The sequence below is a fragment of the Bos indicus x Bos taurus genome, chromosome 14 (assembly GCF_003369695.1).
Source record: "Bos indicus x Bos taurus breed Angus x Brahman F1 hybrid chromosome 14, Bos_hybrid_MaternalHap_v2.0, whole genome shotgun sequence".
Classification (NCBI taxonomy): Eukaryota; Metazoa; Chordata; class Mammalia; order Artiodactyla; family Bovidae; genus Bos; species Bos indicus x Bos taurus.
Window position 1 is genome coordinate 52,457,539 of NC_040089.1, and position 26,962 is coordinate 52,484,500.

At 31.6% G+C, this 26,962-nt stretch overlaps 1 protein-coding gene across 2 annotated transcripts in view; it reads left to right on the plus strand.

Moving 5' to 3' along the window:
* CSMD3 (CUB and Sushi multiple domains 3) overlaps positions 1 to 26,962 on the plus strand; it is a 1,467,857-nt gene that overhangs the window by 1,362,977 nt on the left and 77,918 nt on the right. For both annotated transcript variants that reach the window (XM_027561290.1, XM_027561291.1), the window contains 8 exons: positions 3,889 to 4,077; positions 4,449 to 4,595; positions 6,887 to 7,075; positions 11,373 to 11,558; positions 13,232 to 13,426; positions 16,067 to 16,240; positions 24,175 to 24,348; positions 26,544 to 26,717. In XM_027561290.1, coding sequence (XP_027417091.1) covers positions 3,889 to 4,077; positions 4,449 to 4,595; positions 6,887 to 7,075; positions 11,373 to 11,558; positions 13,232 to 13,426; positions 16,067 to 16,240; positions 24,175 to 24,348; positions 26,544 to 26,717 — 1,428 coding nt within the window. The remainder of the gene's footprint in view (positions 1 to 3,888; positions 4,078 to 4,448; positions 4,596 to 6,886; positions 7,076 to 11,372; positions 11,559 to 13,231; positions 13,427 to 16,066; positions 16,241 to 24,174; positions 24,349 to 26,543; positions 26,718 to 26,962) is intronic.

The following is a 26,962-nucleotide window of genomic DNA, read 5'->3' on the forward strand; positions in this document are numbered from 1 at the left end:
ATCCGAGGTTTAATTTTTCTAGTTTATCCCATAGTCAGTTCAACTTATTTAAATTACTTTTGCTGTGAGGTTTGGAAGTGGAGATAGAAAGCAAGAGAAACCACTTTAAATAAAGGTTCCAATGTGGATTGCAAGTAGCTTCTGTTCTAACCACTAAATCATTAAACTTTATTGAGCACATATGAAGAATGAAGATCTAAGGGAATAAACAAAAGAAAAGTTGTAAATAGTCGCTTCTATGAAAGCAAAATGGTGTAAGGAATATGACAGCCATATAAGCTGTAGCATACAGTGGTAAGGTAGAATCATATAATTTTAAACTGTTTATATGAGAGGGAAAGCTTGATGGAGGCATTATTCCCTTAGTCCTGGTTCTGAATAACCAGTGATACTTACTTTGGTAGAACTGAGCTAGCAAAAGAGTTAGCCAAGAAACAGAGGTACATGCAAAGACACAAAAATGAACGATGGTGAGATGCAGACTTCAAGGAATTCAGTGTTACAAGGACAAGACCATTATGGCTCTTGAATGATGTATTGGGATTTTGATGTTTGGGAATCATGTATTATTAACTTGTGTAGCTCCTAGGGCCATAATAGTGCCTAATACACCTGATAACCTCTTGCCTGGAAAATCCTATTGCCTGGAAAATCCTATGGATGGAAGAGCCAATCAGGCTACAGTCCATGGGGTAGCAAAGAGTCAGACATGACTGAGTGACTTCTCTTTCTTTCTTTCTTTTACATAGTAATTAATTATAAACATTGGTTAATTTGAGTAAAATTGATTTTGATTATCCCTCCCCAGATTTTATTGAATTGCTTCCTTCACTACGGTTTATTCCTGAGAAATAAAAATCAATTTTCCATGCAGTATCTTAACTCTTATAATGATAAAATTAAAATTCTGTTTATTATTTCGAACATGCTATCAGTAGGAAGAAATGTTTGATTTTTCTGCCTTTATGGAGTCCTTAGAAGATAGGGGCTTTTAAAGCATTAAGAAAGAAAAGATGACTTTGGAGGTATAACCAGCACCAGTATAAGAATTTCCCTTGATCTTAATCAATGATTTTGTAGGCCATCTTACGGTTGGTTGTTAATTCTGAAGTCTATTATCTATATTCCTGAATGAACAAGCAATTATATATCAAGATTTCTTCCTTGACCCAGTATATAACTTAATTGTGAGCTCTTAGAAATACTTCTTATTTATATCTAGATCCAAATTCAGCATTATTTTTAATTAAAAAACAATTTTGTTAACCTGGTTATTTGAGTCCCTCATATCTCAAGACTTTCAATATCTTATTTCTAAAATCAGAATTTCCTGTAGTAAGTGTGTCTCCTCCTATTTAATCTACTGTGGAGAATACAAAAAAGGAGACAATCTATGTTTGTTTCATAATAACACTATGGGTACTAGCTAAAGTTAATTATCCCTCAGAATGAGTTTAGACAGAGTTACTATATTAATTAATTGACCTAACACTTAGGCAAAAAAAAATCTGATTTTAAATATTTGTTTAGGGACTTCCTGGGTCCAGTGGCTAAGATTCCATGTTCCCAGTGCACGGGGAAGAGGTTTGATCTGGGGAAATGAGATCCTGCCACACAGTATGGCAAAAAAAAAAATTTTTTTTTTCTTCAATTGAATTAATTCACAGTCCTGCTAAACAATTGCCATTCGTTTGGAATCTGTTGTAACTAATCTATACTGTTTTTATTAATTTATTTTAAATTATTTTACTTTTTCACTTCTCATAAAAGAGGCTACATCACTTTTGTTATTCCTCCCTGGATCCTCTTTAGTTCTTTATATCACACTTAAAACATGGAAAGCATTTCTAAATATGATGTTCTTCAAAGGGTTTAATATAAATGGAATATAATAAGTGATTAAGGCTGCCCTGGTGGCTCAACAATAAAGAATCCACCTGCCAACGCATGAGGCATAGGTTTGATTCCTGGGTTGGGAAGTTCCCGTAGAGAAGGAAATGGAACCCATTCCAGTATTCTTGCCTGGAAAATTGCATGGATGGAAGATCTTGGTGGGCTAGAGTCCATGGGGTTGCAGAGTCAGACAGGACTTAGAAACTAAAACATGTATAAAGGGGAAAAATTGTATACACTTCTTAAAGTTGTGGTGGCAAATCAGTGATATAATACACAGAAAGTGCTTAACAGTATATTCTTGCTTTATATTGGTTAGTATGAGAATAGGTTAATTTTAGTATTTACAGTAAGTTATATTGAATTGTCTCAGTTTTTCAAATGTAATATGGAATATTTGTTCAGTCGAAAACATTGGGACCATTAAGACATACGCTTGCTTTTCTATAACAATAGCCTAAGAAGAAAGTTTAAAAAGCAAAGAAATTATAGCCATAAAATTAACTAACTGCAATAATAAAAGCATATATTAAGAGGCGCCAAGAAGGAAATAAGCAGTTCTGCTTGGACTAATGGAGGAGAAATTCAGGAAGTATTTCACAGAGGATGAGACTTGGTCTGGGTTTTGAGGTGCCCAAATATTTCAAGTGTATCAGACAAGAGGAGGACATTTGAAACAGAAGCACTAACAGATATGCTGAATTGAGAAAATTATAGGTTATTCAGTATGTTTGGAGCATTCTGTTTCAGAGGAGGAACAGCAGAAAACAAAGCTGGAGAGGCATGCAGGGACTAACCTTGAAGGCTTTGAAGGTGCTGAATGGTTTTTAGTGAGGGGTTGACATGTTCAGTAACACTCACCTAGCTAAATATTTCAGAAATATTAAATATCAGTAGCTGGGCACACACAACATAACCCTTTTCTTAAAACTTACTTGTCATATCTTTTAATTATCTATATCCTTTATTTCAATATGCCATAGATATATTCATTAATCTTTATCTTTGACTCATTTTTTTCATTCCATTTCTAACCTTAAAATTTCTTTGTTCATTTGTTTATTTTACATATTTTTCACTTTGTAAAAAGCAAACATCAGATTTCTCTTTTTAGACTGAGAATGATCCAATACTATTTGTTGAATTGTTACTTTTTAATTTTGAAATCACATCCAAGATGCAAACATCTCAGATTGAATAAAAGAAATAGAAGCAATAAAAAAAGAAAGAAAACAGTTCTTGGATTAGCTATAGTATATTCTATAGTAAATATTCAAATATCTGTATATTAATTTATGGCAGATTTTATTAACTCAAGTTATTTCAAGTTATTAACTTGAGTGAAGAACAATCATATGTTGTCATAATTTACTGGTGTATTATAGTTTGGAGATGCAGTTGATATATTGTTATGAAATGAACAGCTTATGCTTTGTCTTACCTTTTTGGTCTGGAAAGGTAACTGGTGACCCCAAAATTGTTTTAAATTCTCATGGTTTAAGCATATTCCTGAGATTAGAGAAGTAGCTTTGTCTGGAATGAATATTCTGAGGTAGGGCAACTTCCTGTCTGTTCTCACATACCTGAGTGAATGAAAGTTTGAGGACAAAAGAAAAAGTCAAGAAGGAATAGGACTTAAATAAGAGACAGAGGGAAAAGAACATAAGATGAAGAAAGATAGGGAAATAATATAAAGATAGAGAGGGAAGTAAATGCCTTATCTTTTAATTATCTATATATTTATATTTATTAATCCAGAAAGAAAATGTGTCTCCCATGTAATAAAAAGGAAATTAATATTATGCAATTTTGGGACATTGCTTCATTTTTTGAACTGCAAGCTTACTATACAAGTTGTCATTTTATACACATAGTTCAAAGTATTGTTTCCTTTATTGTTATTTAACATAGAAACAGAATATCCAATATTTAAAATGCAGTTTTCACTTAAGTCTGAAACATGAGCATTATCTAATGATTCATTTTTTCTGACAGTTCTCTGTCCCGCCAATGAATTACGCCTGGATTCCACGGGAGTCATATTGAGCCCTGGATATCCTGACAGTTACCCAAATCTTCAAATGTGTGCCTGGAGCATTTCTGTGGAAAAAGGATATAACATCAGCATGTTTGTAGAATTCTTCCAGACAGAAAAAGAATTTGATGTTCTTCAGGTGTATGATGGTAACCATAGGTTATATTTACTGGATATTCACAAATTCAATTCAAATGCTCTAAGTATACATTCAGGCCTTCAATATAAACAACTGCCTATATGACTTTGTTTTATCTTAAGGATGATTTTAGAAGTAGCAACATCAAACTTACCTATATACCATATGAAAATTGCACTTAGCTTGATCATTTTGTTATGAATTGTAGCTGCTTTAGCTATGGAATTAAAATGTGTAAACAAACACGTTATGTTAAGTTATTGTTTATGAAGTAAATTGGTCCTGGATGAATTTCACCATATTTAATACCATTCTAAATATATGAAATACTAAACAGAAATTGCTCAGTTATATCTAAATTCTATTATTTTCTTTCTGAAGGACCAAATATTCAAAGTCCAGTGCTTGTTTCACTCAGTGGAGATTATTCATCTGCTTTTAATATAACAAGCAATGGTCATGAAGTATTCCTTCAGTGGTCAGCAGACCATGGCAATAACAAAAAAGGCTTCCGGATAAGATATATAGGTATGTGATACTTATAACTTCAGTGCAGATCTCATCTGCATCCTCAGTATGGTTGTGATTAAGGAGCACAGACACAGATACTATTCAGTTAGATATGAATCTGAATCATAATTCCTCTATTGATGTTTCTTGAGTTATTTATATAACATTTCTGACCCTCTGTTTCCTTATTATAGTGATAAATAGTACTATGTCTTTCACATGATTTTTGAAATAATTAAAAGCACTTAAAGTATTTATGACTTAAGTTAATTATAAACTTTGATACTCTAAGTGCTTATTTTCCCAAGAGAGGTTTCCCTTGAACACTCAAAAAATAATAGTGTTGCTCAATTGTGTGTATCTGATCTATTTAATATATAAATAACTCCTTTAATAAGTTTAAACAAAAGATAAACATACACTTGTAAAAACCTTTGTTTTCATCATTGCCCACTGATTTATGATACTTGCTAAAATATTTTAAATATTAAAATACAAAATGATAAATAGATCACTTAAAAACCTTTAGTTTTAAAAAAAATTGTTTTTTCATCATTGCTTTTCACTGAGTAATAGTGAAAAAGATGAGGGCTGAAAATTCTTCTTAATATCATGATGAAATAGCTTTTTCTATATGCCTTCCTGTTTATGAAGTCTACAGATACTGAACCCAAATTTTCCTGTTGAATAAGTGTACATGGTTTTGCATTATGCAAAGATTATATCCCTTTTATTTATTACCATCCTAAGTCATGTCAGAGGCCATGGGTATGTGCTCAGGAACAAAACACTTCAGAACCAATCAGTCATCTCTTTATTTAGTGTTCAGATCATGTCTTCTGAAGCCACGGATCATTGCATATCAGCTCTACTGAAAATTACTTTCTTAAATATTTTATAAATTATTCGGACACAATTGTAGACATAAACTTAAATAAATTTGATTCTAGTTTTAAAGGTAAACTGTTGAATTTTACTCATTTATATAAATTTGCATATATAGTATAAAATATAGAAATATAATATTTTTTGTCTACTTTGATTTTTAAATTATAAGATGATAGTTTGCCAACAATGTGTCTTTTCCATATTAGAGGTAAGTTGTTACTGACATTACATGATAGCATATTTATAATTTTTATCCTATAATAAATATCCATTGTTTGAAATATTATTAAGCATACAAAGGAGAAATATTTAAAGACTGAAATATGTACCCAAGTCATTCTTAATACATTTTCACATTTGAATCAAAGTTTCTATCGTATGAACTTTATATATATCTTTTTACTAAAGCTCTGCCCAGATTATTTAAAAAGTCAGAACATTAAGTTGTATTTTTAATGATGATAATAAAGGGAAACCATTTAAATCCAACAATTATAAGCATTAGATTCACCATATTAAAGACTATATTAAAGACTTATTTATGTTGATCTTCATGACAAAGTTGGACATAAATATAATGGAAACATCATTTTTAGCCCTAAGAATGACTTGACATATTGAGTACAATTTTGCCTTTAGAAAATGACAGGTTATGACACATATATTCTAAGTCCATCTCTTTCTTACTATTTACCCCTAAAGTCTCATTTTTTTCTCAGATGAATACATTGAAGTTTCAAAGGGTAAATGGATCCTGCCAGGCTGAATAGTCTCAAAAGTACATGTATATAAAAAAGCCAGTTGACATTATCTTTTGACATTTCAGACTTCAGCAGATGAAAAAAGTTTTATTTTATTGGCATTTTTTATCACCATATGTAAGCACTCTTGACAGCATGGAAACTCTTTAATAAACTGGGAGAGAAGATTATGAAATGTGGAGGGGTCTATTTTAGACATCCACCAAAATGAAATGCATGCCCTAACATGACATAGGTGTCTGGAGATAATTTCAAAGTGACATGTAGATACATGCTTTAAAATATTTCTACCCAAACTGTGGCATATAGGCCTTTCAAACGACAGGAAATAATACCATTCCAAAAGTCAATGAACTATTTGTATGGCTTTTGAACCTTCAGGGTGTTACAAAAGTATAATGTATTTCAACTTAGGAGACATCTTCAGTGACGATAAGAATTTAAAAAAGTCCAGAAATAGTTATGTCTCCTAAAGGTTGTGTCAATAGATTGTCAAGTGGATGGCAAATAATATGATGTCCATATGAAGTAAAATTCACCTAGATGGCAGTTGAATTGACCAGTTTTTATGAACTAGTATTATTATATTTTTAATAACTGGATTGTAAAGAGTTTCTGATTCATTAGTTATACAGTGATTTTAATTTTCTTTTAAAAAAGCTTTCTACTGTAGTACACCAGAATCCCCGCCTCATGGATACATTATCAGTCAAACAGGAGGACAGCTCAACAGTGTGGTCCGCTGGGCCTGTGATCGAGGATTCCGACTTGTCGGGAAAAGCAGTGCTGTGTGCAGAAAGTCTTCCTATGGGTATCACGCATGGGATGCACCGGTCCCTGCTTGTCAAGGTGAAGTATATTAACCAAAAATGGCCCATTGATAAAAGATTAACCTCGTTTAGCTTTTTCATTTAGATTGCCGAAACTTCTAAAATTATAAACATTCAGAAGCATGTTATAGACATCTCTAAGGAAAATAAGGCTTGAAAACACAGGCTGATAAATTTGAGGAGCATGTGACACATTGTTTTATAATGCTTCATTTGTTGTTATGTGATTTATGTCTTTACTCTCTCCACTTATATGCATACTCTACTCATACATCTACCATCCCGTCACTTAGCTGTCAGAAATGAATGACCTGGAGCTGGATTTTGTGTTAGTGTGGAATCTGCGGGAGAAAAGAGAGGAAAAGATGGCCAAGGTCACTGAAAACATTCATTCTCAAGTATGCAAACATGTGTTCTCAGTGTAATAATGTAAAAGAAAATGGAAAATGTAGCCAATGACCACATTATTTTTTCTTCACTGTTTAGCTAACTTGACAGAAATGACTTTCATTTTGTTAAAAATCAAAGCACACTCTGAGCATTGATCTTGCAATGCAAAAGAATGACAAATCAACAAATGGCATATTTTAGAGCTTTGGACTAGGTCCAAAAATGTTTTTAAAAAGTAGTTGAGTCTCTACTAGGTATAGTCATAAAGACAAGTTTAACAGTTCCACAGGAAGATGTAATGTCATTGGACTTTGACAGTCTTAAAACATATCACATTATTTTGCAATATCAAATTTAAATTTATATTTGATTTATTTTATCCAGCATATGAAAACATATATAACAACTGTGAACCCTTACATTAAAAATGCAAAGCACTTTTAATAAATAATGGGTGTTACCTCTAATTTGCCTATTGAAGGCAATTTATATAAAAAATAAAATATAAAACAAATCAATTAAAATTTAAAATTTAATAACAGCAAGTTGAAATGAATAAAGATTTGATATTACCAGGTAACTGAAATGATTTACTTGTTAAATTGTGATCTCTAATTCATGAAAATATAGCTTTCATAGATATATGGAAAACAATGAGAACTGAAAAACTGTTTGTTTTATTGATGCAGAAACATTAATTACTTATTAGATAGTGGGTTACCAACACTGAAGGCACTGACTTCTTGTAGAATAGATACATTTAATAAACTGTCAAAACATCTGCTTTTCTTTGACCAATGAATAGCAAATGTATTTATACATTTCTAGTATTTCATATGGATTTAAAATAAACATTTAAATGCTCTGAACTTTGAACAATTAAATATCAGTTATCAAGAATTATTCATGTATATAATTAATCTTTAAGAAAACTTTAGTGAAAACAGTTAACTATTGGTTAAAATAAAAAAATATACTGAACTTTCTGAAATTTTGACATTGTTTTGTAATGTTAGCATTATAATTTCATGGATTTTTTGGTATATAATATGACATTTATATATAGAGCCTTTTTTACTGTTCTTGACTTGAAATTTTTCTATAATTGCAAAAGATAAATCAAAATATAGCTAAAAAAAGACATTTTACATAGCAGAGTGATAAAATATTTATATTAATAACTTGAAGAATCATTTCCAAAATTGACCCTTGACTTTCATTGCAACAAATTTAAAAGATTAATTATTTTATAAAAAAATTTTATTGTATGTGACCTGTGTTTGGATATAACTAATTAAAATGAAATGGCTAAATATCATTGGAAAGAGCTATATACACAATACAGTTTTTTGATGTTGTTGTTCCAAATTTGTTTTGCGTTCTTCAGTCATTTTTATTCTTCTTGTCTCTTCAGTCTCCTTATAGGTCCTTGCATATATTTACTTGAGCTGTGGTTAGACAATGTGAACATAGTTAAAGATAGAAAAAGTATTCTGTTGTCTCTATTTGGGTTTAGTTAGGTGTTTTATTTGTCTGTATATCGACTGATCATTATTGACCCCTTGAATTAAATCATTATCATCCCTCTACACAATTGAGTGTTGTACAGTGCCGTGTCCAGCACAGCGGGTGAGAAAGACTTGAAACGGGGTGAGCGCCTAATGAAACGACAGACAGATAACTTGGCATGCAGAGAGTCAGGGGGCCCTCCCGCTCTATGTGGCGGGAAGACAAAATGACTCCTTTCAGCCCGCACTTTTATTGGTAGAAGTCATATGAGATCATTAGGAAATAGCTATTCGGGGGAGTTTGATCAGCACACCATAAAGAAGGAGTAAAGTTAAGGCTCTTCTGTTAATCAGGGACATCTTGTTTTGTGTCCATGGGGACGGCCGCAGGGGCAGGCAGTGAAGCGGAGCAGAAAGCAGGTCCTGTCCCTAGTATGTCCGGTGGACACGCTTAGGAGGACAATCAGGAGGGCGCAGTTTGCCGCACCCTCGAGTCATGTGGCAGGTTCTGGTCTCTGCTCCGCCAGGCTGCAACAGTACAGGGTTATGTAGAAACAGTCACTTTATATTTCCTGTTTTTACTTTTAATTTGTGATTTTTGAGAGCTCTTGGAGAGAAGCCTCTGACGATCACTCAGTGATGAAGATTCTTCTGAACTTTGTTTTTCATTTTTAGCTAAGAACTTAAATTGTAACATTTAAGAACAGGCACATTTGTTCTATCGTTTTAGTATGTTGTATTTTTTTTCAGTTCTGAAATATAGTCATTTTATACTAACCATGTATATGAAATCTATACTATTTAAATTTCACTGTTACTTTACTATAAGTTTAACCTACACCATCCCAACAATGTGCAGTTAACCGTCTTCAGCAGGGATTTAGTGGGTATGGTTTGTTAAAAATTGAAATTCCCAGAAGTCCTAAGTGGAAATACTAACATTGCTTTAATAGACATCAGGGAATGATTTATGTTTGGAACACTATTTTAGAGGTCTATAATTAGATAGCTGGGATAATAACATAATTATATGAGATTGCTTATATAATTTATTAAATCAAAATTACTTTTCTGTTTATAATTTATAAGTTATCAAATTACAAAAGATCAAACTATTCAACAGTAGGGGGTCTGCCATTTAATTTTGAGAATTTTTTTATAGGTTTAGCTAAGATTACTTTTTTTTTTTACCTTGTAGTCAATTTGCATGGATTAATCAAAATTAAACACCTAAGTGAAGGGCTTTATAAGAGAAGCAGAAATAATTTTAGGTTGAAATGAGAGACAGGTAAATAGAATACAACTTTTATAAATATTCCAATGAAACTCACATTTTTCTGTTCTTTTCATATGAGAAAAATATAGTTACAAGTCCAAAATGTCTTATGTAAAAACAATAAAATGAGCTATTTCAGAAATGAGAAATTTTATGACCAGATGTCATAAATAACTCCAGTTGGTTCAAGTCTATACCTATATTCAAATATATTAATCTTTCTGCAAATAGATGTATGAATCTTTATACTGAATATTATATAAAAGATACAGAGAATCTCATTTAGGGTTTGTCTGCCAAATATATTCTTTGAAAGTTTATTTTTTTTTCTTTTTGGAGATGCAATTGTGGACATGTAGAGCACCGATTGAAAGCAACTGACTTCAGGGGACTTCTGTATAGACATTTTAACTTATGTGAAAATATCTTATATATAATAAACTATTTAAATACAAATCTATACTGTAAATAACACCTTATGGTAAAACTAACGTTCATGTAAATTAGATTTATTGTAAATAAAAATCAAGACATCAAAGACATATCAGCAAAATGCAGAAATATCCAAGCTACACTGAGAACAGTAAGTCCTGGCCCTGTATTTATTAGACATATCCATACACGTCATATTCCATGAATGGTACTTAAGCACATAGAGTTTGGACCTAAGATAAGGTAATATCCAGCCTCCAGGTAAAAACTTCTGTTTTCCTCCTGCCCCAAATCCTCATGAGTATTGGTTATCACCACCTGTAAACTCTTTAGTCAAATTGAATAGAGCCAGTTTGATAGGCCCAGACATGAGTTAGCACTAATACAAATCTATATTTACCTACCTTGCCTTCTTATATAATCTATAAACATGCTGATAATCATGCACACACTGACAAGAAACTCAGTAAGAAACTAAGAAAGAAAGCATTAATAATGTATGGATTCCCCAATTTAAAAGCACTTTCAACAAGAGTTTGAAATAAATGATTCAGAAAATGTTATAGCTCAGAGAAGCTTTTTGGGGAGATATTCTGAAATTGTTTCAGAGGAATTAATAAAATTCCAAATAGTTTTATGTGCTTTACAGTTAATGAGACAGCTAATTATTTTTCTGCTTCTTTGGTCTTTTATGTATGTATTTAATTTAGCAATTTCCTGTGGGATTCCTAAAGCTCCAGCAAATGGAGGAATACTCACAACAGACTACTTGGTAGGAACTCGAGTTACCTATTTTTGTAATGATGGATATAAATTGTCATCTAAGGAACTTACCACAGCCATATGTCAATCAGATGGAACTTGGAGCAATCATAACAAGACCCCTCGTTGTGTTGGTATGTATGTCAAGGAAATTTCATCACTTGTGTTTCTACTGGTATCTTATATGATTTAAAACTTTATGTACCAAATTGTAGAGCTCTTCCCTGAAGTGATGTCTAAGAAATAAAATTAAGCTGTCTTGTGCTATAAAGAACTAGAATATAGTGTAAGGACTTTTTACTCATTTTCAGAAGCTCTAGAATATATATGTCAAGAGAATAAAGTGACATTTTATTTTACATAAAAATTTTTATTTACTTTGTAGAAAGGCATCCATCAGTCAGCATGTTTTCAATACATAGGTCTTTTGAAAAAAATGTTTAAGTTTGCATGAATTAAATTATATTTAATACATTCAGTTCTGGCTTTTATAAACATAAATGATGCTGTTGAGATGATCCAAACTTTTTAATAATTGTCAAAATTCTTCATAGAGCTTACATTTAGAATATTTCTCATTGCTGTCATTAATACTGTAATAGGTAAAATAATATTATATAATGGTTATTGAAAATAATTCACATAAAATATTTGATAGCAAAAGGATTGGAAATGTGTTTAAATAAGGTTTTTAATTTTTCTCTATAAAACACTTATTTATTCTCCTTTAGTACTGACATTTCGACTTAGCTGTGATTTCATTTAAAATGGGATTGTTAAATTATTTGAAATCTTAACATAAGTGTCTAGTAATGCATTTACTTATGATGAGCAACTTTTGAATTAGCTGAAGTTTATATTGACACTGGGAACTGAGTTCTGTTCATTCAGCAAAAGAGTGAATACTGAAAACTCAAACGCTCACGCAGGCAAAGTTTATTTTAAAGGACAGAAATATAAAGTTCTTAGCATAGACACTGAGAGGGGGTAAAGAGCCCCCAAAAGGCGTGAATAACAGCAGTTTGTATCTTCATTAGAATTAATCTGTTCAGTTTTGGTTGGCTCAAGGCCAGATGTGTGTAATTTCTGACCAATCAGTTTAAATGTTGCCATGTCCAGTTTGTCATTTTTATGGCTTTTTTGGGTCCCCCATTTTCTCAGTGTCTCCAGACACTATGATGCATCCATTGACTCTTTCTGAGGACCTCAGACAATTATTTATGGACCAAATGTATGTTTAAGAGTTAATGGTCCACCTGGAGTTTTTCTTCTTGATGAACTGGACATCAATTAATATTGGTCTTGTCCTGAGTCTGCATGTTTTATGACCCTCCAGACTAGGTAGACATTCCTCTGAATGCCTGGAAACTGGAGCAACTATGGCTTTAGAAGCAAAACATTCATATGAGAGAATTAAAATTGAAATTAGAAAAGAACAGAGCCTCTGACCCTACACTGACTGCCTAACAATTTCCACCTCAATATCACAAGTCTTGCATAAAAAGATCATTCTCATAAAACAGATTTTCTCAAAATATATAGTCAGTAATAGAGATTCTAGGTAAATGGAACAATGTGTACAAATACTTTCAACTGTGAAATAGCATGACATGTTCAAGAAACTTCCAATAATACCATAGAGCTGAGGGAAAGATTAGCATGAAAAAAAAAAATTACTAAAGACTTTTTATGGCACAAGAGTGAAGGAAGTAAGGAAGTGATGAACTAAGAATGGAATAGACATGAGACATAATTAAGTAAAACAGACATGACTGACTTAATAGTATTTATCTTGGTTTTTGTATAGTTGTTACATGTCCAAGTATCAATTCCTTTACTTTGGAACATGGAAGATGGAGAATTGTGAATGGTTCCCATTACGAATACAAAACCAAAGTAGTTTTCAGCTGTGATCCTGGTTATCATGGATTAGGTCCTGCTTCTATTGAATGTCTTCCTAATGGTACCTGGAGTTGGAGAAATGAAAGACCATATTGCCAAAGTAAGTATACATTCCATTAAACTTATTTCATAAGCAGTCCTTGGTGAATAAATTACTTGATCACTTCTCTACACACTCTAGAACAAGAATGAGGTAATATTAATTAAAAATGATTGATTCTCAAGTCATCTTAAAAACTTTGTAACTGTTTTTATATTTGTAAATGCTTATTAAAAACAGAGTCCTTGGGTTCAGATATCCTTTGCTTAGATTCTAGGTCTATCATTTATTAAAACAACTATGCACTGATCTTAGCCCTTTACATGTATTATTTCAATTATACCTTAGTTCCCATTCAGTTGATATTATTATATTTATTTTACTAAAGATGGAACTGTGCCCAAGAATTTAATCATGTTATGTTAAGTCATAGAGCCTATAAATGGTGGAGAATTGGGCTTCAACCCAAAGATTCTAATGAAAACCTCTGCCTTTTGGTGTTGTATGATGTTTATTCTGTTTCTTAGACTAGCAATTTATACCTTGTTGTTGTTGTTCAATTGTTATGTCCAGTTCTTTGTGACCTCATGGACTGTAGCCTGCCAGGCTGTTCATGGATTTCTCTGTCCATGGATTTCCCAGGCAAGAATACTAGAGTGGCTTGTTATTTCCTTCTCCGTAAGTTCTTCCCAGATCAGAGATTGAAACCATGTCTCCTGCATTGGCAGGCAGATTCTTTACCACTGAGCCACCAGAGAAGCCCACAGTAATACCTATCTGATACTTACTATTTATGATTTACTGGTGTTACATATTGAAAATACCAGCTAGAACCTGTTCATAGCAGAAATTCAGTAAACATTTAGTGAATCAAATTGAACATTTGAGTCATTCTATTTTCATGCTTTCTTATAATATCACCATAAATGTACAGTGTGTAAAGTAGATAAGCTAGCTGAACATGGAAAAATCAGTGGAAATATCTTGAACTTTCTTTACTACATTTATTGGGTATTTACTTAGTGCCAGGAAATATGCTAAGCTGAAAATTCATCCTTTTATTTCATGTTCATCACAATTTTTTTAAATTAAATTTATTTATTTTAATTAGAGGCTAATTACTTTACAATATTGTGTTGGTTTTGCCATACATCAACATAAATCCACCATGGCATTTATGATATAGACACATAATTTAGAAATAAACTAATAAAAACATCTGACATCTAAATGGATTATGGTGACTAAAATATTTAACGTAACAGATACCTCTTAACAGATAACTATATGTAGTAAGTATACAAGTACCTAATAATAATTTACTTATGAATATTTGATTTATTTTCTTAATCTCCATGTAAGTAAAGAATCTTGGGGTTGCTGTTTTTATAATCATTGATGAATTAAATTTCAAAATCCATGTATAAGTTATATATTCTAAAACTATAGCATATGTATTTGTAAATTTTGCCTTATTCTTTTAGGTTTTTCACCCAAGATCTTTCCCTTTCTCTGGTCTCATTGTTCTTCCATTTTAAATTCATTAAAAGGACACATGGGATAAGGATATTTCAAAGAGCTAAGAAAAAATGTATAACAGCAGCATTCGTTATATCAAACATGGAACAAATATTTGTCTGGTTTCTTTGTGTTCTGTCCTTTATTATATAGGACTATATAATAGTCTATATTATATAGTTCTTATATTCTTATATTAAGTTCTACATAAGATCAAGTTCCTGCCCAGAAGTAAGAGTGGAGCAAAAATCAGAACCTAAGAATTATAGTTAATAGAGAAAAATGGAAAGAACAGAATTTTTTTCTGGTCCTTCATTTATTCATTTTTTACATTAAAATATTATAAATATCAGTGTTATTAACCCTAATAAATATTATAGCTACTGCAAAGGGTTGTTTGGGGGATTAATTCAAAACAATGAATATATCTTAAATTTTACATGTAATTTTTCAAAGTTTGCAAATTTTCTATTTGTCTATCCAATAGTCTCCTAAAGCCTAGAGATGAAAGCCAGACCTGGAGCCAGATAAAGGCTGGTGGTTACTTATTCAATTCTGGATTTAAACTGCTAGCTGTAAATTTTTATTTAGCTGTTTATGGGCTCTGGAATCTCATTAAAGTTACTGATAAATCAGAGAAAGACTTTGGGCTAATAAATGATCCTACCTTTAGTATTGCTTTTTTTTTTTTTTTTTCCACCACAACCTGTTGAGTGACCAGGTTGGCTAAGCAAAAAACACAAACAAAATCATATGTCATCCCATGTCACTGTTACTTCCCTGGTGGCTCAGCTGATAAAGAATCCACTGGCAATGTGGGACACCTGGGTTCAATCCTTGGGTTGTGAAGATCTCCTGGAGAAAGGAATAGCTACCCACTCCAGTATTGTGGCCTGGAGAATTCCACAGACTTCCTCAGAATTCTTGTCTGAGACAAGACAGAGCAACTTTATTACATTACATCGGAACTCAAAGGAGAAAAATGTTAAATTATGTCATTTATTTTCTCTATACTGTCATGATCTTTCAAGCATATTTTGCAAATATCAAGTTTAATTGTCATATTTAATTGTCAATTTTAATGGTCAAATCATAGGAATTCAGAATGTTGAAAACATGATTTTGTTATAAGTTTGTGTTGACTGTATCTTTAGGATTTTTTATTATGTTATTGTTTTCAAGTTATTTCCTGTGGAGAACTCCCAACCCCTCCCAATGGAAATAAGATTGGAACTCAGACTTCATATGGCTCAACAGCCATCTTTACCTGTGATTCAGGATTCATGCTTGTGGGCTCTGCTGTTCGGGAATGCCTTTCTTCAGGTCTTTGGAGTGGATCAGACACCAGATGCCTAGGTACAGATTTTTAAGTCATTTTAAGCAAACACTTTATTCTCCCTCTCAAAAGGCAGCCCTTTTTCATAATAAGAGATAATAACTTATATTCACTCAGTAAGGATGATAAAAACTGGAAAATGTTTAACTTTTAAAATGTTTCATGGTAGAAAAGCTATTAAACAGATATCTCTTAATCTACTAGTATTCCAAATGAGAATCTTAAGTCATTAAGGAAAGGCAGAATTTTTTCCCAGCATGGTGAAAATAAAAGGTGAAAACTAATTGCTGAAAATTATATGTCTGCAACTCCACTGGATTAAGCACTATAGCTGTTAATTCATTCTAAACCATAGTCAATTCTCCTTTCACCTGTTTGCTTAAGGTAATGACTAAGGAAGAAAAACAATTTCCACATTTAAGTTTCTCCCTTTTTACTTCCTAACAATTCAACATGTGTAATATTACTTTTTATTAAAACTTGAAAAATCTATTTTTCGAGCCTGAAAAGTGAAAGTGAGTGAAGTGAAAGTGAATTCGCTCAGTCGTGTCTGACTCTGCGACCCCACTGATGGTACCCTACCAGGCTCCGCCGTCCATGGGATTTTCCAGGCAAGAATACTGGAGTGGGCTGCCATTTCCTTCTCCAGGGTACCTTCCCAACCCAGGAATTGAGCCCGGGTGTCCTGCATTGCAGACAGACGTTTTACCGTGTGAGCCACCAGGGTAGCCCATCTGAGGCAAATAGGTTCCCCCCCGGTTTTTGTGTTTTTTTTTTTGATTAATTCTAAAAAAACTGTTCATTAAAAGAAACTGAATAGCTAGTTTTTTGAAGGCCTTCTATTGAATCCCTTCTATTATTATTAAAATAATATTATGATATATGTTTTATCTTTTTTTTAAAGACTTAAACAATTACCTTAAGATTAATAAAATGGTTTGATTTATGACTTATTTTTCTATAAAATTATTTCAAGAAATGAGAGCTAGTGTTAAATTAAATAATAATAATAAAAATTGTTCCGATAAAATATACACTTGCCTCTTGGGAACAAACATAATCTTATTATTTACGATTTTAAAAATTGCTGATTATTATGAACAGGATATTTCTAAATTTGTACTGTGTTTCAACTCTAAAATTTTACTGTTGAAAAATATGACACGTGGGAGTAAAGCCTGTGACTTTAACAGTTTACATACATATTGTATTGATAATAAGCTTGAAAACATTAGTGATGGTACAGTCATCATTTGAAACTTTAAAGGGTATAGGTAGAGATTTTGGTTAAGATTTCTTTTCTCACCCTCTCAGGCATATTTGTTAGTAGGTATACTTGGAAACTCAGTAATGATGGTTTCTTTATTTGAGTATACATATGTATTTGAATATTCTGTAAGACTATTACATAACTAGAAAATGATAAATAAATTAAATTATGTATTAATATAGAATTGAATAATAAAATACTTCCTATTATTTTCTAACTTGGTTTTGGTTATGCTCATTTCAATTGCAGATTAACTTATTTAATTTATTTTAAAGTATTATTTGTAATTATATTTTAAATTATTTTATTTTTAAAATAAATATATTTATTACAAATAAATATTATTTTATATATAATATTAATATTATATATAATATACATTATTATTATAAATAAAAATTTTTAAATATATGTAAACTAACTTAAAAATACTCTATTTGGTAACTCTTTGTCCTGATGAACTGCTATTGTATGCTATATGTTATTTATTGGATTTTGTATATAGAGGGTGGTTTTATTCACCTACTTAGAATCCTGATTCTGTTTTCTGGAACAATAAGTTGTAAGAGGAATATTTATAAACAAACATTGACTCTCAGTCTATAAAGACAGCATTCTTGCATAGGATATAGTGTTGACATCTAATATAAATTCAAAAGTGTGTCAGTAGGAGGAATGTGCTATTGCCAAATAAGCAGATCCTAGAAACTTATACTTTGAATTAATTTGAATAATGTACATAGCCTAGTCATTCTTCTCATGGTTGCAAACTTATCCTTATAGCCCCAGATACTTTTGGCTTAGAATGGTCCTAGAATGTGCTTATGATTATTTAAATATAGTGTATTTATTCTCAAACTCCCAGCATTTTATTATAAATTTTTCAGTTGAGAGACTTGATGATGAACACCCACATGCCTAATATCTAGAATGTACAGTTAAACACTTGTATTTGTATATCACATATCTATTCATCCTTTCATGCCTGTATTAACCCATAAATTCATTTTATTTTTGATGCATTTTGAAATTGCCAAATGCAGTACATTTCATTTGTAAACATTTCTATATACATATAAGCTAGCTAGAGTTCAATATTTGCTCATGGTTCTTTTTTTTTAATGTTGGCAAATGTACAGTGCCGTAAACACACTTGATACATTTTGACAACTGTGTACTCCTATATAACTAAAACTACTCAATAGTTACAGAACATTACCATTAGCTCAGAAAGCTTCCTTGTGACCCTTCATAGTCAATTTGCAGCTCTCTTCCCCTACACTCTGAAATAATAGCTGTTCTGTTTTTTTCACCGTATGGTAGTTCTTCCTGTTCTAGAAATTCATGTGAATGGAATCCTAAGTTTTGTACTCTTTTTGTGTAAGGTTTCTTTTATTCTGTTTCAATCATGTTTTTGTGTGTATCAGTAATTTTTTTTAATCTCTAAGTAGAATCTCCTTGTCTTGACCATTCCCCTACTGATGGTCATATGGACTCTATCCAGTTTGGGGTAATTATGAATAAAGTTGGTATGGACATTTGTATAAAAGTCTTTTTGTGGACACATCTATTCTTTTCTGGTGGATACTCTGGAGTGAAATTCCTAGAAGAGTTCTAGTTGTCTCACATTTTCTCTAGCATATGGTATAGCTAGTTTTTAAATTTTATTCATTTTTTTGGCATTCATAAAGGTATCTTGCAAAATTTAACTTGCACTATCTTGATGACTACTGATCAAGTATAGTTTCCTGGGCTTATTGGCCATTCATAAATTTTCCTTTGTGAAATTCTGAAGTATCTTATAAATTGCCTTTTATTATGAGTTATAGGAGTTCTTTACATATTGATTTTTTAAAAATAGTTTCTCCCCACCTATTACTTGCCTATTCATTCTTTTTTTAATATAGATTTATTTATTTGAATTGGAGGTTAATTACTTTACAATATTGTATTATTTTTGCCATACATCAACATGAATCTACCACAGGTATACATGTGTTCCCCATCCTGAACCCCTCTCCCTCCTCCCTCCCCATACCATCCCTCTGGGTCGTCTCAGCGCACCAGCCCCAAGCACCCACCATCATGCATCGAACCTGGACTGGTGATTCATTTCATATATGATATTATACATGTTTCAATGCCATTCTCCCAAATCATCCCACCCTCTCCCTCTCCCACAGAGTCCAAAAGACTGTTCTACTCATCTGTGTCTCTTTTGCCGTCTCGCTATCGTTACCATCTTAATGAGCAGAAGTTTTCAATTTTTATAAAATCTATTTTCTCTCTCTTTTTTTCTTTCTAGTTATTACTTTCTGTCTCTAGTTTAGGAAACCTATGTTCAATCATAAATCACAAAGATTTCATTTATTTTCCTAGAATTTTTGCATTTTTGGTATTACTTTATATCTACAACTTTTTTTTTTTGATTTATAGCTGCTTTTATTTTTTTTTCTTTTTTTTTTTCTTGGATAGTTATTTTTATTTTTTTTTTTTAGCAGGCATGTATTTTTATTTTATTTTTAAACTTTACATAATTGTATTAGTTAATACAACTTATTTTTAATTTGTTGTTGTATATATCATGAAGTAAAGCTGAGGGTTTTTCTTTGCTTGTTTTTTTTTTTCCAGAAAGATATCTGTCACTCCAAATTTGTTCTTATTTTTCAAGATCACTTTGGATACTCCATGTCCTTTGTGTGTTCATATATGTTTTAGAATTAGCTTACTTTTTTATTTTTAAAATGCCTGGTAGGATTATGATCACAATTACATTCAATGTATAAGTCATTGGGGAGAATTGGCATCTAACAATGTTAAGTCTTCTACTTCCTGAACATGGTGAAGTTAGTATATTTATTCACTTATTAAGATCTTCTTTCTTTTTTTTTGCAATAGGAAATTTTTATCATAGAGATCATGTATACCTATTGTTAAATTTATTCAGCAGTATTTTTTGTGTGTTTACACTGTTATAGTGAAATTGTTCATTACTAATTGCATTTCTAATTGTTTTCTATTATAAAAATTATTTAAAATATTTATCTAGTATCCTGCAGCTTTCATTCACCTATTAGATATGGATTTTCTTAAAACAGCATTGTCTATGTGTATGTCATGAGCATAAAATATAAGAGTTTTACTTTTTTTGTTTTCTCCTTTATGTTTTTCCTTTCTTCTTTTATATTAGTATATATATTAGATAGGGCCCACCAAACAATGTTAAATAGAGCTAGTGAGAGTGGTCATCCTTTTCTTGATCCCTGTATCAGGAGGAAAGGATTTAATATTTCATCAGTCAATATAATATGAACTTTTTTCTTAGATGTATTTATAAGGTTCAGAAAATGTCTGTACATTCCTAAGTATGGTAGATGACAGTGGTCAATATTTCATCTTAAACCAACAAGTCATTTCTGGATAAAACCCAGATAATCATGATGTATTATATATATATTTTTTCTAAATTTTTTCTTTAAAGTCCTGCATCTGTATTCATAGGGACATTTTTTCTGTGTCTTTTACAGGTTTAATATTAGGGTTATTATTACTTCATTAAACAAATTAGGAAGTGATTCTTTTTCTTCTGTTTTCTAAGAGTTTGTATAAGACTGGTATTTGTTTTTTCCTTGATTTTTTGCTTAAATATTTGATTGAATTTACCAGTGAAAAAATATAAATCTAAGTGTATTTTTTTGCAGAGGGAGTTATTATTTAAGAATTCAAATACTTTAATATATAGAGGACTATTCATATTTTCTTGTGTTAGTTTTTGGATGATACAACTTCAAAAAATTTGTCCTTTTGTTCTGAATTGTTAAATATGTTGTAATAAAGCAGTTCTTAATATTCCCTGATCCTTTTAACATCTGTAAGCTTTATAGTAATGTTACCTCATTCATTCCTGACATTGGTAATTTTAGTATCTTTTTTGTTTGTTGATAGGATTAGCTAGGAGTTTAACAGTTTTGTCAACTCTTTTTTTAAGTTTCTAACCTTTGACTACCTTGATTGTCTTTCAGTGAGATATTTCACCTGGCCTGGTCTACATTTTCCTTCTATTTTTTTTTTTTTTTTTAATTGAGGGATAACTGGCATGCAGTATTATATTAGTTTATCTTACAACATATTTATTCAAAATTTGCATACATTGCAAAATGGTTACTAGAGTAAGTCTAGTTACTATCTGTCACTTTACAAAGTTAACACAAAATGATTGAATATATTCCCCAAGCTGTACATTGTATCCTCATGACTTACTTATTTTATAACTGAAAGTTTGTTCTTCTCAATCCCCTTCAATCATTTCACCTTCCTCTTACTCTCCTCTCCTCTGTCAACCTCTAATCTCTTCTCTGTTTTTATTCTGTTTGCTTTTTTGTTTTGTTTTTTGGATTCCAAATATAAATGAAGTCGTTGTGGTATTTATCTTTCTCTACTGACTTATTTCGCTTAGTGTTAATACCCTCAAGGTCCCTCCATGTTATTCCGAATGGCAAGATTCTGTACTTTTTATAGCTGAGTAGTATACCATTATGCATGTGTGAGATGAGTGTGTGTACTTTATAGTTTTTTACCCATTCATCTATTGAGGGACACTTAGTGGTTTTCATATTTTGGCTACTGTAAACAATGCTACAATGAACATGGAAGTGAATAAGTCTTTTTGAGTTAGTGTTTATTTTTTCCCTTTGGATAGATACCCAGTAGTGGGATTGCTGGATCACATGGAAGCTCTATTTTTAATTTTTTGAGTAATCTCCATATTGTTTTCCATAGTGGCTGGACCAGTTTACATTCTTACCAAGAATGCACAGGGGTTACTTTTCACTACCTCCTCACCGACACTTGATATTTCTAGTTGTCTTTCTGATAATGACGATCCTGACAGGTGTAAGGTGATACCTCTTTGTGGTTTTGATTTGCATTTCCCTGATGTTTAGTGATATCAAGCATCTTTTCATGTGCCTGTTGGCAAATTGCATGTCTTCTTTGGAAAAATGTTTGCTGAGATCCTCTGCCTATTTTATTTATTTTTTTAATTCAACTGCTTGTTTTTTTTTTGTTTTGTTTTTGTTTTTTTTTTACTGCTGTTATTGAGCTATATGAGCTCTTAAATATTTTGGAAAGTAGCTCTTTTTCATTTATATCATTTTCATATATCTTCTCTAATTCCACCAATTGCCTTATTGTTTTTATTGTTTTGATGACAGTTTTCCTTCACTGTGAAAAGCTTTTTTATTTATTTTTCTTGTTGTCTTTGTCAAAGAAGACAGATCAAAAAAAATATTGTTTAGAATGATGTGAGACAACATGCTGCTTATGTTTTCTTCTAGGAGTGTCATGGTTTTGAATCCTTCTTTTTTTTTAATTTTATTTTATTTTTAAACTTTACATATTTGTTCTTTATATATAACTTTGTTTTTGGCCATATAGGGTCTTCATTGCTGGACAGGCTTTTCTCTGATTGCACTGAGCAAGAACTAATTGTGATGCTAGGGCTTCTCACTGTGTGGTGGCTTCTCTTATTGTGGAGTAGGGGCCCTAGAGCACATGAGCTTCAGTACTTGCCACATGTGGGCTCAGTAATTGTGGCTCCCAGGTTCTAGAGCACAGGCTTATTAGCCGTGGCCCACAGGCTTACTTGTTCCATGGCATTTAATTTTGTATACTGCAATTATACTAAATTTGTTTATTACTACTAATAGTTTTTGGTAGCATCTTTAGAATTTTCTATATATAGTATCTGAAAATAGTGACAGTTTTATTTCTTCCCTTCCAGTTTGGATGCGTTTTATTTCTTTTCCTTGTGTGATTACTGTTGTTAGAATTTCCAAACCCAGGTCTCCTGCATTGCAGGCAGATGCTTGACCATCTGAGCTATTAGGGAAGCCCAACATAGTGCTTGGATCCCTGGAATAAATCACACTTGATCTTGGTGTATGATTTGTTTAAAGTATTGTTGAATTCAGTTTGCCAATATTTTGTTGAGGATTTTTTTACATCTATATTTATTAGGGATATTGACCTTTAGGTTTCCTTTTTGTGGTGTCCTTGTCTGGTTTTGGTGTTAGAATAATGCTGGCCTCATAAAATAAGCTTCAAAGATTTCTCTGCCATATAATTTTTTGGAAGAGTTTCAGAAGAATAACTATTAAAAATTCACCAGTGAAGTCATCTGGTCCTGGATTTTTGTCTGTTGAAAGGTTTTTGACTACTGTTACTATCTGTGTACTGTGATTGTTTGATTCAGATTTTCTATTTCTTCATGAATCAGTCTTGAAAGATTGTAAATTTCTAAAGATTTATAAATTTCTTCTAGTTTTTCCAATTTGTTGGCTATAATTGCTCCTAGTAGTCTCATAATTCTTTGTATTTTTGTGCTAATAGTTGTAATTTCTCATCTTTTATTTCTGAGTTTATTTGAGCCTTCTCTCTTATTTTTAAAGAAAGAGTTTTTAGTTCAGGTAATTTTCTCTGTTATTTATCTATATCCTTGATTTCTATAAATGTCTTTAATATATTCTTCTATGTATTTATTTTGGCTTTTCTTTTTTTATTTTCCTTTGCCTAAAATGAAATATTCCTTGTGTCATAAAATAGGATATTGCTGTGTTGTATATAAATACATACATCATAAAACTAGATCATAATATTAAAAAATATTATTGTGACCTATTTCAGCGGGTCACTGTGGAATTCCGGAGCTTATTGTGAATGGTCAAGTCATTGGAGAAAACTATGGATATAGAGACACAGTTGTTTATCAGTGTAATCCTGGTTTCCGCTTGATTGGTTCTTCAGTAAGAATATGTCAACAAGATCACAATTGGTCTGGTCAACTTCCAGCCTGTGTGCGTAAGTAAGCATAGCAAAAGTAGTCAAAGACCTCTGTTCAGTTCTCATGTAATTACCAATATTTTTTTCTTAGGTAAGGTAAATGATTATATAGACAGATACACACATGCATATGCATGTGTATTTAAAGAACTAAATTCTCACAATGCATTTTTTTATACTGACATGCTAGATTTTAAATTAGGGTGTGTTCAGAAGTATAAAAAACCATTCACTATGAAAGTGGAAAATATATTAGAATGTCTGTCAATACTCTTTTGGATTTGGAACAATTTTGTAATTGTTTTAATAAAAGATCTCACTAGTTCAGCAAATATTCATCTAATCTCTTAATTTAGATGTGAATTTACACATGAAGGATAAAATGAATTTTAAAATATTCTAGTACTCTTTCTGTCTCTCACTGAATACCCAGTACTCAGAATAACACAGTATTTCACATCACAATTTATCCTATTTTGGATTGAAAAGTAAATTATCCATATATTTCTTATTTTTCTCCTGATAATTTCCATCAGAAATCACTGATATTTGTATTAAAATCGTTGTTAGGAAATGAGGATAAATACTGTAAACATGTTGTAGTTTTAACATTATAGGATTAAATGATAAAGATTTTGGAGGCTTCAGAGAAATAATTCATGGGGCTTTTAGTATGAGTTCACATATTTATAAATTCTATCATTGTCAACCTCATATCAATCAACAGTGTTTTATTGGAGTTCTAGTTTAATGGAAAATACATTAGTTTGTTAAGATTTAATAAGATAATAGAGCATACAGTTATCAAAATTGCTTCTCTATGGTGTGTATGCATGTGATAACAGACCATATAATGATTTAAAGACAGAAATATTATGCTGGATCTATACCAGGTTTTTTGCCTTTCATTATATAAAGAAAGTGAAGTCAGTCAGTCGTGTCTGACTCTGCAATCCCATGGACTGTAGACTGCCAGGCTCCTCCATCCATGGGATTTTCCAGGCAAGAATACTGGAGTGGGTTGTCATTTCCTTCACCAGGGGAATCTTCCCGACCCAGGAATCAAACCTGGGTCTCCTGAATTGCAGGTAGACTCTTTACTGGCTGAGCCACTGGGGAATCCCCTCATTATATAAAAGCATAGCCAACTAACACTACTACTTTTCTTGCTGAATAATTGAGACTATAAATGAAAACTGGCCCCTGAGGTAAAACAAGCACAAGTTTCTCTATTAATAATTTTAAACAGGAGTAAGATGCAGTTACATTTTCAAATGAAGTTTACATTAACATTACAGCAGAAAATTAATTGCTGTTGGGTCATTTCTAAAGTATTAAATGTGACGTCATCTTTCACTGTGCCCAGTTATGAAGCAGTATTACTGGAGTTGCTATGATTAATTAGTGAGATAATGCAATAAAACAGTTCATAGAAATACAATGTGTTTGGGAAAACCAAGCACTAAATAAATCCTAAAAAAAAAGCTTTAACATTAAAATGATTTAAATAGTTCACCTAATTGACGTCAGTATTTCCAAACAAAACTGCTAGGTTATCAAATATCAATAGTGAAGAAAATATACCAGTAAGGTTGTTTGGTTTAGGGAATGTTAATATTGGTATCTCAATATATTAAGGATTCTAATACAGCATAAGACATCATTTTTATTACAGTCATATTAAGCTATTCTTCAAGCACACTTTTGTTTATCCATTAATCATAAAACATGATTGCATAAATAATATAAGAAATGATTTCAAAATTAAATATAAAAAATTGCCTTCATTTATCTTCAATTCTTAAGCTCAACTAGAAAAGGAAAGTCAATTCAGTTTCATTCCTTTTTGCCATTAACTAGTTTTGTGAACTTCAATCATTCCCAAATGTCTTTGAATTTCAGTATTCTTCCCTAAAAAGAAATAAAATGAAAAGTTACCATGGAACTTTTAATATCTATGCACCACTTGCATACCATTACCAGAATTACAGATAATTGTCTACTCTCTAACATAATATTGTAATGATTCTACTCTATTGGACCTGTTTGGCTTTCTAAATTGTTCCTTTGCATTAGTAAAATTAAGTATTTTTTCCTACAAAAGTGGCCTTCTTTCCACATTCTTTGAGGTAATTAAGTGTACTTTTAATTTAATAATTGATAACCAATTATTCTATTCTGTGTCCCTCCCAACCCGACCCCGTTGCTATTAGCTGTGAGCTGTGGTCACCCTGGTAGTCCAATTTATGGAAGAACAAGTGGAAATGGATTCAATTTTAATGATGTGGTAACATTCTCCTGCAATATTGGGTATCTCATGCAAGGGCCAACAAAGGCCCAGTGCCAGGCCAACAGACAGTGGAGCCATCCTCCACCAGTGTGCAAAGGTAAAAATCTAACTGAATTGCTGCTGAGAGCATGGTAATAATGTGTCTGTGTAAACACAAATGGTAATATTTGAAACAATTTGGGCAAAACAGTAGAAAATTAATAAAACAAATATTTAGTATTGATGTCATCTCATTACTAATGCTTTCCTTTTTCTTATTTTTTAACTTTTTTAGAAGTTATAAAACTGGTAAATGTTATTTCAGTTGCTTAACTGTGTTATCTGGTACCTGTTCTATAGCTG